Source organism: Lycium ferocissimum, chromosome 1 (assembly GCF_029784015.1).
Source record: "Lycium ferocissimum isolate CSIRO_LF1 chromosome 1, AGI_CSIRO_Lferr_CH_V1, whole genome shotgun sequence".
Taxonomy (NCBI): Eukaryota; Viridiplantae; Streptophyta; class Magnoliopsida; order Solanales; family Solanaceae; genus Lycium; species Lycium ferocissimum.
This window is the reverse complement of record NC_081342.1, coordinates 38,827,280-38,844,372: the sequence shown is the minus strand read 5'-3', so window position 1 is coordinate 38,844,372 and position 17,093 is coordinate 38,827,280. Positions and strand designations below refer to the sequence as shown.

Below are 17,093 nucleotides of genomic sequence, written 5' to 3'. Positions count from 1 at the left end.
AAAATGTTCTATTCAAGGATAGGAGCTTTCATCATTAAGTTTATCTCCAAAACTGGACCAAAAGGCAAAGTTGCGTTGTCCATTTTCATGACTGGCACTGTTAAAGGAAAAAAATAGAAAAAAAAGGTATGTCACTCGGCTGTACTTCAAGTCTCACCATCAAGTTTCGACAAGCATACATTTTAACAAGTCTTGAAGTAGGGGGCATCTATAGACATCAAAATTTAAATTGAATTAATTCATACAAAATTTGGATTAAGTTATAATTTCATGTTGACCAAGTCAAATTTTGATTAATAAAGTCGGATTAATTATTTAAGTCAAAATTACATGGCTTGAATGAAATTCAAATTACGTTTGGGTTAGTCCATTAAATTGAGTCTCTACAAGACTAGCCCAACCCACGTGTTTTTAGCCGAAGGTCCTAGAATTACTTAGAGACCAAAATACTCCCAAGCTCTAGCTCACACCTATATAAAAGGGTCACACATCCCCTTTGAAGACATCTTGAAAGTTGCATAGCATCTTGACTAGAGGCAACGTAGAACAACAATATCTACATAAGTCTTCTCCAAAGGTCTTCAAAAGAAGGAGAGTTCGAGAGACGTCTTCCCTCAAGAACAATCCAAAGTGCTACTCAAAGTTCTTCTAAGAGTCAACACATCTGTTATATCCCGTAATTCATGCATTCGGATATTTCGAGGAAGTCGTGGCGAGTTAAGGGCAAGACCACTTTCAAGAGTTATTTCGATGTACAAGTTGTTATGAATATTATCTATGGATATTAGTAGTACGGAAATATTGAGAAAGGCTAAGGGCAAAAAGGAAAATTTGGGGTTAAAGGTTAATTTTGGAAAACTTGGAATTCATGAAATAATAGGCCAAGTGGGCCCATATGGAATCTTAATAAATAAGTCAAAATATGACTTATGGAACACACTTTATCATCTTTTATACTTGGGAATTTCAAGAAGTTTCAAGAAAAAGGAGAAGACCCCATGTGTCCATAACTTTTATTTGAGGGACTTAAAAATAAATAAGGAGGAATGGTGGGAAAAAGAAGGATAAATAGGATATATTTCTCATCTTCCCTTAGAGAGTTCAAGACAATTTGAAAAAAAAAAAGAAGAGAAGAAAAAAAATGAGGGCCTATTCGGCCATGTTTGGTGGAGGAAAAATCTTGGGAAAAATTTGTTCAAAAATTATTTTCTACTAATCGGAAGGTCCCTAGGAAGGTGAAGTAGCCATTGGAGCAAGAAAAGCAACTATTCTTGCAAGCTACAAGTTCAAGTCAAGAAAGAAGATAATTGGAAAAGGGTAAGAATTCATCTTCCTTTTTATGTTATGAAGGTTTTGTTTATGTTATGGAATGTAGAAATGAGTAGAAAGTATGGAAATATGGAAGTTTACATGTTGGGTGTGCATGTGTGCATGTAGCCGTGTGTGTGTAATGTTGTATAGATGAGATGAGTTGAATTGTATGTAAGTGTTCTAGTTGTGGTCATGATAGACTTTATATTGGAGATGAAAGTTGAATGAAATTGGTTGGATTTGGAAATATAGAGTATGGCCGTGTGATGTATGGGAATAGACTAATTTTGTTGAATATGTTAGTTGTGTTGTGACGATCCTTATAATGTAAATGAAGATGAAATGGGTTGAGTTGACATGAAAATGAGGTTGTTAAGATGTGGATTGTTGTTGTGAATTATGAATTTGTAAGTAGAAAATGTGTTGTGATGGTTTTGTTGCATAAGTAGGAACTTTGGATGGAATATGGAATTTGTTGTATATTGGATATATGGCTTGGAATATTCTTGGCCTATGTTTGAATAATCCTAAATTAGTATATGGACATGAAAATATTGATATTGATTTGTAAGTGCAAGGTTGGATTGGAAGTTGTTGCATTATTTGGAAAGGGAGACTATTTATGTTATAATGCGTTTTAATTCGATTGTTGTTGTTGTTGACGTTGTTATTGGGTTGGTTGTCATTATTTGAGCCTCGGGCGCATGCGTTATGGCCGAGTTAAATTCTCGGGGCGTTGTATTTACAGCTTGGGGAGGTCTTTGCCGAAATTTCGGTAGACAAGTATTAATTCAAGATTGGAATTTTAAGCCTTATGAATAGTAATTGGTAAATGTGACCATTTTATAAAAACTTTTCGGACGAAACGGGACTTGAGCTTAAGCGAGCGTAAGACGCCCGTGAGGTATGTAAAGCTATCCCTCTCCTTCCTTTGGCATGTCCTAGGTATACTAGGCTTCGCGGAATTTGAGCCTCGGGGTTACTCTCGTTCATCGAAATTCGATTATGAAATTGAGCACTATTCATTCGGTGCGATTGAACTAGAATCCTTATATCTTGTTGGAAAATGCTCAAACGTCCGTAACTTGCAAAAGGGAATGTAATCGAAGCCTTGAAACTTCCATGAATGACTCCATTAAGCTTAGTATATGTAATTCGAGTACGCCACCTCCGTTGACTCGGGGCGGACCCGCTATTCCGGATCTCCGCCAAGACCCGTTTTATTTGACTTATTTTTTGTACCACAATTGAAGGAAAACTTTTGGCTATTGCCCTAATCTTAATTAAGCGATATTTTATAAAACTTTCCAAAACCACTCCGAAAAAGGGGAGTGTGATATTTTATAAAACTTTTCAAAACCACTCCGAAGGGAGTGTGATATTTTATAAAAAAAATTTAAAACCATTCCGAAGGGAGTGCGATATCTTATTATTCGATTTTCCAAAACCACTCCGGGAAGGGGTGTGAGATTTTATTATTATTAATATTATTATTATTATTATGCCCGAAGGGCTAGGATTAGTATTATGTCACGAGTGGCATGCCCGATACGTGTGTGTGGCCATGGGTAGCCGTATGTCACGAGTGGCATGCCCGGCGGGGCCGTTATTATTATTATGCCGGAAGCGGCAATGCCCGAAGGGGCCATTATTGATATTGAGCCGAAAATATTGATAGATTTGTAAGTGCTGCCCGAATTTGGGGGCCATTATTGATAATCGTTTTAAGCGGGTTGACGTTGTTAAGCGGCTGCCCGAAGGGGCTATCATTATTTTGCCGGAAGCGGCGCATGCGATGTATTGCATTACTTCTTTAGAAGAGATGTTCTAGATTATATTACTTACTCTGGATTCGTTGCTTGGATTGCGATTATTTACTTAAAGCTTGTTGAGACTCTGTGTATTTATTTATGTTTTCTCTTAAGCGAAGAGGTTGCTCAGTAACGAGCGTGATTGTGATTTCTTCCTCCTAAATCGAGCTATGGTTATTATTTGTTATCGCTTTACATACTCGGTACATATTCACGCACCGACCCTCCTTATTTCATGCCGGGGGGGCGCGTTTCATGCCACGTGTGTACACTTCTTTAGACGAGTGAAAGACTTTGCTGGGTGCTTGGAAGATTTACTTGTTCGAGACTCGTGTATTTATTTATGTTTTTCTTGGGATTGGCGAGCTCCATCTCGTTCGGAGTGTTGCCAGGTCGAGTACTGATGTCGTAGCATTTGTACATTCTAGAGACTTTGCAGACAGTGTCCTGTGGATAGTGCGTCGGGAAGTGCGAATAATTTGTAAATGCTAAAAGAATATGTATTTCTAGTTAATGATTGTTGTTTGAAAAGTTCCATGTTTTAAGAAGTTTTCGAAATGGCAGGTTTTATTACGCGAATGACAAAGGGTTCGCTCGACTCTGAGGAGGGTCGGGTGCCCATCACACCCTAGTAAGGTCGGGGTGTGACAACATCAACAAGAAGTCCATCCTTTATTCGAGAAACACGCTACATTGGTCCTCGAATCAAGGCCAAATTTCGTAGGAAAATGTAAATTGGTCCTCGAATCAAGGCAAAATTTCGTAGGAAAATGCTCTCTAGCCGAAACCCTAACTCCATGCAAACCCAAGCTTAGGTCGGCTTCACAATGACATCTATGGACGCTCCAGCCACTGGGAAACCACCTCTGGTGGTTGGCTAGTCTTCTTCTACCTCTTCTACATTTACACAACCAAACAACAACCCTCTAGAATCTCCCAAACCAAAGTTCAATGATTTATTCAAACCTACAACTATGGAGCCCATGCAAAACCCTACTTTTACGTCCAATATACATGTAAAGCAAGTTTCTTTCATTAATGGCATCCCTGTGCTTCGTTGGACACAGAAGGAAGTGAGGAAATGGAAGTCATGGAAAATCTAAAACATGCAGTGATTGGGAAGTTTGCGCGTGGATGGCCGGATCTGGAAGTGTTGAGAACTATTCTTCCTCAATAGTGTGGGATTAAAGGGAAGTGTCTTATTGGTTTATTTCGATCTAGACATGTGTTGATTTGATTATCACAGATGGAGGATTTCGTAAAGCTTTGTTCTAAGGGATCTTATTACTTGCAATCAAAAGATGGATATTCTTATCAAATGAGGCCTTTAATATATGATTCTAAGTTCAGGGTTGATGAAGACACATCAAAGGTGATTGCTTGGATCTCTTTTCCTAACCTAATGCCAACATTTTTTGTCCGTGAATCACTGTTCTTCCTTGCTACGGCTATGGGAACACCTTTGCAATTAGATCTTGCTACTGTTAATCGTACTAGACCTAGTTGTGCTAGAATTAAAGTGTTGGTTGATCTGTTTTCTGATCTTCCTAAGTTTGTTAATATGGAGATTGAAGATGCGGTGACTAAGTAGATTAGAGTGGATAAGGTGAAAATTCACTATGATTATATGCCTAAGTATTGTAGTGAATATCTATTACAAGGGAATAATGAACAAGAATGTTGGAAGTTACAGCCTGAACTGGCATATGATGAGGAAGATCATGTTAAGGAGGCCCCTGTTACAGATGTTAATGGTGGTAAGAGGAAGGAAGTTGTGGTGGGCTCTAGTACTGTGAAGAGTGATGGTGTTAAGGAGGCCCCGGTTACAGATGTTAAAGGTGGTAAGGGGAAGGAAGTTGTGATGGAAACTAGTAAAGTTGATCCTTTGGTTGACCAGAAACAGAAGAAGAATGCTAAATTCTATAATAATAGAAGGAAATTTAATGTTAGGATGTTGTCCAGTGGTCGAGTGCTTGGTGATCCAAAAAACTGGAGTGTGGTTAAGGATAATAGGATACTGGTGGGTATTGGACAAAATGCAATTGCAAATGTTTCTGGAATAGAAGGCTGAACATATGAATCCAGACTCTACTTCTGTGGTTGTCCACAACAAATTTGATGTCCTACAAGGTGAAGATCAACAAGAAGAGAATCCAAAAGGTGATAGCATGTTGGAGGGCAGTCAAGTGGTGCAAGAAGTGACTGGTAGTATGGCAAGTAGTGATGTTATATCTCGCATTTTGTACGTTGGAATATTTTAAGACAATCGCGGGAAGTTAAGGGCGAGGCCATTCTCCGGTTTTGCTTTAAGGCGCAAGTTGCTTGTAGACATTATTGGCATGGAGCATTAAGGGCAAATTTGGAATTTGGAAATTATTATTCATGACTTGTTGAAAAAGCCTTGTGGCCGTCCAAGGTAGAGGAACCATGGCCCACATGATGCAAAATACATGTGATTAAAAAGATGACTAAGTGAGCAAAATTCATCTTTTATTACCTAAGGAAATTTCTAGAAAATTGAAGAAAATTGGAAAAAAAAAGAAGGGAAAACGGCCAAGGAAGGTGCACATGACTAGCCATGTGCCATGAATAAATATATATATGTGTGTGATGACTAAATGAGAGGTAAGTCATCATTTGTAACTCAAGAAAATTCAAGAAGAGTGGAGAAAGGGAAGAGGAGAGCTTCGGCCAAGCAAGCTGGCCGAAGATGGTCCCTTAAGTTTGATTGTGAAAAATAATTTTATCCTTGTCTTCCTACTAATGAGAAGGTCCTTGTTAACATGAGCTAGTTGTTGGAGCAAGCAAGGCATCCGTTTGCATGATTCATGATCCTAGCCGAGAAGAGGAAGTGAAGGAACAAGGTATGGTTCAATCTTATTTTTCATGTGTGATGCATGGTTTGTGGATATTGTAGCATATGGAAATGAATGAAAATCATGAATATGTGGGTGTTGGAGTATAGCCGTGGGTGTATGGGTGCTAGGCCGTGTGTGTGTTGTGTGTCTAGGAGTGAAGGGTTAGTTGTATTTAGCATGTTTGGAGGCTATTGTAGTGTGTAGAGAATGAATGAAATTCATGAAATGACACATGTTGATGTTGGCCGTGTATGGGCTGGTTTGGGGCAGCCATGTTAAACCGATGTTATCTAGTATTTTGGTTGTTGTCGTCATGCATTCTATGATGTAAAATGAAGTTTAATGAGCCAAGTTGAGGTCGCAAAGGTTGCGGGCTGAATTGGAAGTTATTGTGCTTTTAATGTAATTTTTGTACTTAAGAGAATGGCATTGATAAGGTGTGGATTGTTAGTGTAATTCATGAATTTAGAAGAGAGGGATGTGCTATTGTGTTGATCTCGGGTTTGAGAGGAATTCGGGTGAGTTGGAACATTGTTCGGGTTGTTTGAAATATTGTATAAATTGTTCAAAGTGTTCTTGAATCGTGTTTGAATGGCCTCGAAATAATATTTGAACGTATGACCATTGGTGTTAGTTTGAATGTGTGGAGTTTATTTGAATAAATGGAATATTGTCGACTTATGTAGAAAGGAGTTGTTAATGTTAGAATGCGTTTGGAATTGATTCGTAATGTTGGTAATATGATTGTTGGTATGGTTGTTGTTGATTTGGCCGAGTTGAATTCTCGGGGTTGATGGATTATAGGGGAGATGCTGCCCAAATTTCTGTGGATAAAGTGAAGACTTGGAATCGACTTCTTCAATGCTTATGGCTAATGGTCGCTACCCAATGACGTTATTGTAGATCGTGGGAAGCCGAGGCGTAAGTTTGGATTAGCTTAGGGGGCAGCCAAGGTATGTAAAGCTCACCTCTCTTTCTTTGGCATGTCTTAGTATGAATAGGCTATGATATGATCCCCGAGGTAACTCTACTCTCGCGATCCGAGCATGTCCGTGATTCTTATTTGTTTCTCGATATCCGTATTTATAATGTAGTCAAATTGTGGTCCTTATGCCTTTGTATGATTAAAAATGAATATGCATGGAAAGATTTGTTCATAAAAGAGTTTGAAACTACGAACGTCCGTAACTTCCATAGGAAGGCTCGGATCGACCTTCGATATGTCCGTAGGAGGTTTCGTAGCGTATTAAGATTATAATGTTCCAAGGCGGGCTCGGATCGGTTGCTACTTGTCCGTGGGCCCGCAGGACATTTCGTTGTATAGTTCCGATGACTTGTTAAAAGAACTTAATAAAGTTAACAATCCGACCCCCGCATGTGATTACTTATTTATCTGTTAAGTCTGAAATAAGAATTCGTATATATATATGATTCTGATACGTGATTATGATGCCTAAAGTTCTATTTGATAAGTCCGGGATAATATCTGGAAAAGATTTGATTTGGTCAATGCCATCGGCTTGTAAATGATAATTTGTCTGATTATTCGGTTAAGTCTGTGTAAATGTATGAAATGAGAATCCGTATGCATATGATTTTGATATGTAACTATGATGGATAAAGTTCTATTTGATATGTTTCCGAGTAACGTTCGGAAGGAACTTGATCTGACTATTGCTTTGGCTTGTAAATGATAATTCGTTTGATTATTCTATGGAATCTGTATGAATGTTTTGAATGACATATAGATCCCACGATTATCGCTCGTGCATAATATTGTTACTTCCTTCGCCGAGTCCCGGGCCGGTTATTATCGCACAATGCGAAGTACGATGAGCTTGCGAAGTATGATGAGCGACTAATATGATACGATATGTTACCGAAGTATGATGAGCTTCAAGATATTATGGTGTTATGATGTGTCCCGCACGCCGAGCCCCTTTTTGGCCGGGTACCGTGGTTATATGATATGATGTGATGATGTGTGACGGAGATGCAGAGAGATACAAAAACTTCGAAGTATGATGAGTTGTGGCGCCCCAAGCGGGGAGGGGCGACCACGTTCGTCCGCCGGTCCATTATGGACGCATAGGGTATATGATTTGATAACGTGATGATCTGATAATATAATGAATCTGTTCTGATGATACGGTAATATAATGACTCTGTTTAGTCTGATGATATGATAATATGATGATTTCGTTTAATGTGATGATATGACATATACATGTATCGGGACTCGAAATACGATAACGTCGGTTTCGGACCGGTGGTGGGGCAAACCCAATGGTGGGGCAAACCCAGTGGCGAGGCACATTCCGCACTGGTTTAGGCGAATCCCACATTGGTTTAGGCGAATCCCACATTGGTTTAGGCGAATCCCACATCGGTTAATGTCAGCTTCTATGACATGTTCTATTTTATATATATATGAGATAGAAACGTTTTCAAAAGAAAGCTAAGTATTTTGAGCATTCTGATCATTATGTCTGTCTTCTGTACCTCTTATGCACTATTTGTATTACAGATACATGGACTCCGGTATTCTGACTATTATGCACATTTTCTGTACTCTTCATTTCGGTCATGATCTCGTTTTCTGTATTCCATGCTTTACATACTCAGTGACATATTCCGTACCGACCCCCTTTCTTCTGGGTCTGCGTTTCATGCGCGGTGTACACCAAAGTGAGCTAAAGATATTCGGAGAAGATGTTCCAGCGGGATTGGCGAGCTCCATTTTCTCCGGAGTACTGCCGAGTCAAGGTTTGTTTGTGTTATGATATCTGAGTCATGTTAGAGACTTTGCAGACAGAGTCGTGTGTATAAGATGTCAGTTGTGACCGGCTCTATAAGCCGTTGTATTGCTATGCTTGATATTACAGACTTTGTACGTTTGTAAGTTTTGCTTGATTTGAAAAGGATGTAAATCATGTTTGTTTCATACAAAATTTTATCAAATATTTATGATCTGGTCGAGGGCCCAATATGAATACGAGCATTACGATAGTCAGAGGGTTCGCTCGGCCCTAGATAAGGGTCGGGTGCCCATCACACCCTATCGAAAATTGGGGTGTGACAAATTGGTATCAGAGCGGTTCGTCTTGGGGGCTGTCTGCAAAGTCGTGTCCGGTAGAGTCCTGTTTATGGTGTGAAGCGTGCCACATTTATAAGCAGGAGGCTACGGGGCATCTAGGATGGTTACTCTTCTTTCGCCTCTTAGATCGTGCTATAGAGCCAAGTCATAGGAAATAAGATTCCGGATACTAACCTTTGATTTCGGCAGAAAAATGGTGTTGACAGACGGAAGCGACTAGCGGTATTGAAAGTTACCAAGCACGCAGGTAAGTAAAGGTATGAAAGTTATATGTTAAGTATGGTATTGACGTACGATTGAAATGTGAAGTTGAACATTGAAAAGGAAAGTAAGCGAGAAAGTGTAACACGTGTAGTCGTGATGAGCATATGAGGTAAGTCTAATATTTTCAGCCTTTTATGAATATTGAGAGCCCTGTGTGGCTATGATACGATATAATATGATATGATATGTATATATGATGATGGCCCCGTGATATATATCGTTGGTATCTCCTCGCGTGCGTGTGTTTTGGGATAGTAAGAAATACGAGAGGAAACTCGCCGAAATTTTTTCGGGAAATAATACGAGAATGAGATATAAGTTTGGAAGATATTTCGAAAAAGTCATGTTAATAGTAGCGATGAAAGTTGACTAAGCTATGTAAAGTACGGCTGCCCTCTAGGAATAAGTTAGCTGTGGAATGAGTAGTGACATAGGAAATAAGATGTTGGTGGAAATATGGTAGTAAGAAATTTGGAAGGACTTGTGCCACTAGGCGATGATTTAGAAAGGATTGGCAGGTTTGGATAAAGTGACATGACTAAGATAAGGGTATGAAGGAAAAAGAATTGTGACGAATAGGAACGTATTGATAAGACAGCCGGTGAGATGTGTTGTGAGGGCATTTCGGGAATATGTTAAAGATCCCGACTTACTCAATATTATGTGCTGAAGGTCGTGCGGTGAGGTGGACGTAATCATACGGGCGCTAAAGCATCGTATTTCCTCAAAGTTTCAAAGTTAAGCGTGCTGGAGTGAGGGAAATTTCAGGATGGGTGACCCCCCTGGGAAGTATTTTGAAAATTTTATGAAATTTAGACATAAGGAGTAAAGGAGCAGTTGGAGTAATCGAAGGGGAATTAGAGTATGCAGGGTGACCAGAAACCTTAAGAGGACGCGTAGAACGGGCCGGATCAGGTCGGTGAAGAAAAGGAGTTAACGGAAAGAGGAAATAAAAGGAAGCGGGACAACGGTATAGTAATAGGTTAAGACGTGTGTAACGGGGGACACGAGTGCTATAAGTGACGGGACAGTGAAAGGCCAAGTTATAGAAAGACGAGGAACAAGGCAGAATGAATGCTAGAAAATGACTGGGATGATACGGATAAAATGTGAACGAATAGAATACGTTTTGGAAATGAGAAAAGGATTATGTAAGAGTAGTGTGTTCTGAACGACACAGAGGTAGCATAAGATTTCTCGTGTGCAGAAAAAGAGACAGGCATGAATGGATAATGGTATAAGCATACCCCTAAAAGGGGGGAAGCGGGTGAGAGAAATGCAAGAGTAGGATAAGAACAGTTGATACGGTAGTGTGTTTGGTATGGACGCCTGGGCTACCAATGAGCCCCCCCCCCCCCCTCACCGAAGTAAGTTAGTAAAATCGGAAAACCAACAATAAGTGTATAAGAGTCAGGATGGTGTTTGAGGCAGTGTGAGAAGTCTTGCAAAAACCTCGAATGACAGGACACTAGAAAATGGACGTGTATGAAGAAAATGAGGATGATGAGAGAATGGTATTGGATAACTTAAGAGATAGTGTGAAGGATAGCGCTAGTTATAAAAAGGGAGCTCCCCCGAGGTGCTTATGAGACCCCGTAAGACTAGTTGAACATTCGAGGACGAATGTTCTAAAGGGGGGAAGGATGTTATATCTCGCATTTTGTACGTTGGAATATTTTAAGACAATCGCGGGAAGTTAAGGGCGAGGCCATTCTCCGGTTTTGCTTTAAGGCGCAAGTTGCTTGTAGACATTATTGGCATGGAGCATTAAGGGCAAATTTGGAATTTGGAAATTATTATTCATGACTTGTTGAAAAAGCCTTGTGGCCGTCCAAGGTAGAGGGAACCATGGCCCACATGACGCAAAATACATGTGATTAAAAAGATGACTAAGTGAGCAAAATTCATCTTTTATTACCTAAGGAAATTTCTAGAAAATTGAAGAAAAATTGGAAAAAAAAAAAGAAGGGAAAAACGGCCAAGGAAGGTGCACATGACTAGCCATGTGCCATGAATAAATATATATATGTGTGTGATGACTAAATGAGAGGTAAGTCATCATTTGTAACTCAAGAAAATTCAAGAAGAGTGGAGAAAGGGAAGAGGAGAGTCACGGCCAAGCAAGCTGGCCGAAGATGGTCCCTTAAGTTTGATTGTGAAAAATAATTTTCTCCTTGTCTTCCTACTAATGAGAAGGTCCTTGTTAACATGAGCTAGTTGTTGGAGCAAGCAAGGCATCCGTTTGCATGATTCATGATCCTAGCCGAGAAGAGGAAGTGAAGGAACAAGGTATGGTTCAATCTTATTTTTCATGTGTGATGCATGGTTTGTGGATATTGTAGCATATGGAAATGAATGAAAATCATGAATATGTGGGTGTTGGAGTATAGCCGTGGGTGTATGGGTGCTAGGCCGTGTGTGTGTTGTGTGTCTAGGAGTGAAGGGTTAGTTGTATTTAGCATGTTTGGAGGCTATTGTAGTGTGTAGAGAATGAATGAAATTCATGAAATGACACATGTTGATGTTGGCCGTGTATGGGCTGGTTTGGGGCAGCCATGTTAAACCGATGTTATCTAGTATTTTGGTTATTGTCGTCATGCATTCTATGATGTAAAATGAAGTTTAATGAGCCAAGTTGAGGTCGCAAAGGTTGCGGGCTGAATTGGAAGTTATTGTGCTTTTAATGTAATTTTTGTACTTAAGAGAATGGCATTGATAAGGTGTGGATTGTTAGTGTAATTCATGAATTTAGAAGAGAGGGATGTGCTATTGTGTTGATCTCGGGTTTGAGAGGAATTCGGGTGAGTTGGAACATTGTTCGGGTTGTTTGAAATATTGTATAAATTGTTCAAAGTGTTCTTGAATCGTGTTTGAATGGCCTCGGAATAATATTTGAACGTATGACCATTGGTGTTAGTTTGAATGTATGGAGTTTATTTGAATAAATGGAATATTGTCGACTTATGTAGAAAGGAGTTGTTAATGTTAGAATGCGTTTGGAATTGATTCGTAATGTTGGTAATATGATTGTTGGTATGGTTGTTGTTGATTTGGCCGAGTTGAATTCTCGGGGTTGATGGATTATAGGGGAGATGCTGCCCAAATTTCTGTGGATAAAGTGAAGACTTGGAATCGACTTCTTCAATGCTTATGGCTAATGGTCGCTACCCAATGACGTTATTGTAGATCGTGGGAAGCCGAGGCGTAAGTTTGGATTAGCTTAGGGGGCAGCCAAGGTATGTAAAGCTCACCTCTCTTTCTTTGGCATGTCTTAGTATGAATAGGCTATGATATGATCCCCGAGGTAACTCTACTCCTGCGATCCGAGCATGTCCGTGATTCTTATTTGTTTCTCGATATCCGTATTTATAATGTAGTCAAATTGTGGTCCTTATGCCTTTGTATGATTAAAAATGAATATGCATGGAAAGATTTGTTCATAAAAGAGTTTGAAACTACGAACGTCCGTAACTTCCATAGGAAGGCTCGGATCGTTTCGATATGTCCGTAGGAGGTTTGTAGCGTATTAAGATTATAATGTTCCAAGGCGGGCTCGGATCGGATTTGCTATTGTCCGTGGGCCCGCAAGACATTCTTTGTATAGTTTAACGATGACTTGTTAAAAGAACTTAATAAAGTTAACAATCCGACCCCCGCATGTGATTACTTATTTATATAAGTCCGAAATAAGAATTCGTATATATATATGATATATATGATTATGATGCCTAAAGTTCTATTTGATAAGTCCGGGATAATATCCGGAAAAGATTTGATTTGGTCAATGCCATATTGTAAATGATAATTTGTCCGATTATTCGGTTAAGTACGTGTAAATGTATGAAATGAGAATCCGTATGCATATGATTTTGATATGTAACTATGATGGATAAAGTTCTATTTGATATGTTTCCGAGTAACGTTCGGAAGGAACTTGATCGACTATTGCTTTGGCTTGTAAATGATAATTCGTTTGATTATTCTATGGAATACGTATGAATGTTTTGAATGACATATAGATCCCACGATCTCGCTTTCGTGCATAATATTGTTACTTCCTTCGCCGAGTCCCGGGCCGGTTATTATCGCGCGCAGAATCTGAAGTATGATGAGCGCCTAATATGATACGATAATATGATACGATATGTTAGCGAGCTTCTGATATTATGGTGTTATGATGTGTCCGGTACGCCGAGCCCCTTTTGGCCGGGTACCGTGGTTATATGATATGATGTGATGATGTGTGACGGAGATGCAGGAGATACAAAAACTTCCGAAGTATGATGAGTTGTGGCGCCCAAGGCAGGAGGGGCGACCACGTTCTGTCCGCCGGGTCCTATTATGGACCGCATAGGGTATATGATTTGATAATGTGATGATCTGATAATATAATTTGATATAATGAATGATAATCGATGATACGATATTACGATGATACGGTAATATAACGACTCGTTTAATCCGATGATATGATAATATGATGATTTCGTTTAATGTGATGATATGACATATACATGTATATTCGAAATACGATATATGTCGGCCGGTCAAGGGCAAACGGTGGTGGGGCAAACCCAATGGTGGGGCAAACCCAGTGGCGAGGCACATTCCGCACTGGTTTAGGCGAATCCCACATTGGTTTAGGCGAATCCCACATCGGTTAATGTCAGCCTCTATGACATGTTCTATTTTATATATATATGAGATAGAAATGTTTTCAAAAGAAAGCTAAGTATTTTGAGCATTCTGATTATTATGTACGTCTTCCGTACCTCTTATGCACTATTTGTATTACGGATACGTACTCCGTATTCTGACTATTATGCACATTTTCTGTACTCTTCATTTCGGTCATGATCTCGTTTTCTGTATTCCATGCTTTACATACTCAGTACATATTCCGTACTGACCCCCTTTCTTCGGGGGGCTGCGTTTTATGCCGCGCAGGTACACCCAGGTGAGCTAAAGATATTAGCAGAAGATGTTCCAGCGGGATTGGCGAGCTCCATTTTCTCCGGAGTACTGCCGAGTCAGGGTTTGTTTGTGTTATGATATCTGAGTCATGTTAGAGACTTTGCGACAGTCGTGTGTATAAGATGTCAGTTGTGACCGGCTCTATAAGCCGTTGTATTGCTATGCTTGATATTACAGACTTTGTACGTTTGTAAGTTTTGCTTGATTTGAAAAGGATGTAAATCATGTTTGTTTCATACAAAATTTTATTAGGTATTTATGATCTGGTCGAGGGCCCAATATGGACACAAGCATTACGATAGTCAGAGGGTTCGCTCGGCCCTAGATAAGGGTCGGGTGCCCATCACACCCTATCGGAAATTGGAGTGTGACAAATGAAGTGGAGCCTGTTAAGTCACAACAGTCACTACAACAATTAGATGAATCTTCTAAGGGAGATGGAATGCAAAATAAAGTTCTATCTGATGAAGCTGAAAAATTGTACAACATCAATGATGATAAAGGGTCTGGTTCCATGGTGGTTACGGTTGAGAAACGGTTTGAAGAAAAGAAGTGTTTGGCTATCATAGAGTCAGTTCAGATGGTGGCTAGTGATGGTGCAAGTCAACTTGATATGGGGGATTCAATTACTCAGGAAGATGTTGATGAATCTTCTCTACTTGCTGATGATAGAGGAGATGGTTTTGTGCAAAGTAATGAAGAGTTGAATCCAAATGGTAAAGATAATAATCAACTGGTCGCTTAACAATAAGAGTGTGAGGAGGTTGCCATCATTGGTTGCTATCCTCTAAGAGTGGAAGTCCAGCAAGAAAAGCTTGAAGATTTGGGTGATTTTGGTGTTGTCAATGAATCAGAGTTTTCACAAGATCAACAACTAGCAATACATAGAAAGGCTTCTCCTATGAAGGACCTTCATGATTTGGTTTCTCATAACTTGTCTAGTTCAGATGTGAAGGAAGAAACAATTTTTACCAGGTCTAATTCCAAAGAGAATGTTGATTCTAAAGTGGTGGATATGGTTTTAGATGAAGTGTGTAAAGAAGCAGGTCTATCTCCAAAATCTCATGTCAAAGGTACAATAAAGAAGCAAAATATAGCAGCTGCCCTTCCAACAAAGGTAGTACCAAAAAGGGCAGCTCATAAATCCAGTTCCAAATGATTCTTAAAACATTATTTTGGAACATCAAATCTGTTAAAACACAAAAGGATTTCCATAGGGTGCAAATGCTACATAGAGATCATAAGTTTTTCTTATTGCATTAATGGAGCCTTTTCAACATGTTAGCAAAATTCAGCAGTACAGGAGGAGAATTGGAATGCCTTATGCAAATAGTAACTGCAATGGAAAAATCTGGTTTTTTGTAAATGAAAATGTGGATGTGGAGATTTTACAGGACACTACGCAACAAATCACTGTAAAGCTTTATTTTCAGCAGTTTGACAAGCACATGGTGACTTCTTTAGTTTATGCTAAATGTGATTCCATAGAAAGACTAGCTCTTTGGGATAGTTTATATTGCTTGGCTGATGGTATGATAGATCCTTGGCTCATTAGGGGTGATTTTAATGTCATTTTGAATGAGGAAGAGAAAATTGGTGGATTGCCTGTTCTTCCACAAGAGTATGAAGATTTTGCATTCTGCATCAATTCTTGTGATCTTACTGAGATAAGCTTTAAAGGAAGTCCTTTTACCTGGTTGAATGGGAGAGTAGATAGGGAATGCATTTTTAAAAGGTTGGATAGGATGTTATCTAATGATCACTTGCTGAATTGGTTCGGTCATCTTGAGGTGGAGCATTTGTCCAGAACTGGCTCAGATCATGCACCTATGCTTCTTTCTTGCAATGATCAGACTCAGCATTTTGTTAGGCCTTTCAAGTTTCTTAAGTTTTGGACTGAACATGAGGATTATAAAGAGGTTGTGAGGCAGACTGGATATCGGAGGATTCACAAAATGTTTTGTTTCTTTCAAGCAGAAGATGAAGCAAGTAAAAAAAACTTTATCAACTTGGAGTAAACATGTCACGACCCAACCCCGTAGGCCGTGGCTAGTGCCCGAGCTGGGCACCCAAACACATTCATTAACCAACATAGCATACAGATAACTTATACATATACAAATACCAAACGCTGTCTCAAACTGTCGCGAACACAAATATGTATATCACAGAAGCCAACAAGGCTATCATAAAGCATAGCGTCCCAAAATATATACAAACGCGAGCCGACAAGGCTGCCGCGGCGAATGGGACCGCCCAAACATATACCATACGAACACAACCGAACAGAAATATTCACAACCCACATATATGTCTACAGACCTCTACACAGAACAACAGAATCATATGACGGGACAGGGCCCCGCCGTACCCCTGAACAAATATATACATATGCAACGGAAGAGTATATACCAAAATATAGGCTCCAGAACAAAGAGCACCTGCATGAGAATAGGTGTCCTAGGCTTGCGGATCACCGAAACAGCGTACGTACTCGCGGGCATGAAACGCGACCCCGAAGGAAGGGGTCACACGGAATATGTACTGAGTATGCAAAGCAAGAAATACAGTAAACAGAATCACATTCGAAACAGAAGTACAGAAAATAAGTATAATATCCAAAATACCAAAACGTTTACTTTTAAAACACAAATCATGCATAGGGCTCAGGGAATATGGTCGCCCGCCCGTCATTGGCGCCATAACACAGCATAACACCAGAAGGTTTCATATCTCCGTAACCCGACATATCTCCACAACACATCATAACGCCATAAC

At 39.6% G+C, this 17,093-nt stretch overlaps 1 protein-coding gene across 1 annotated transcript; it reads left to right on the top strand.

The window, feature by feature from the left end:
- Nucleotides 1-15,577: 15,577 nt before the first annotated feature.
- LOC132064401 (uncharacterized) lies at nt 15,578-16,333 on the top strand. The gene has a single exon (XM_059457369.1). It carries the CDS (start codon nt 15,578-15,580, stop codon nt 16,331-16,333), a length of 756 nt encoding a protein of 251 aa, XP_059313352.1.
- Nucleotides 16,334-17,093: the final 760 nt, after the last annotated feature.

Bases quoted from the DNA above. Each gene is read 5' to 3' on its own strand.
- LOC132064401 (XM_059457369.1), top strand. From the start codon at position 15,578: ATGGAGCCTTTTCAACATGTTAGCAAAATTCAGCAGTACAGGAGGAGA.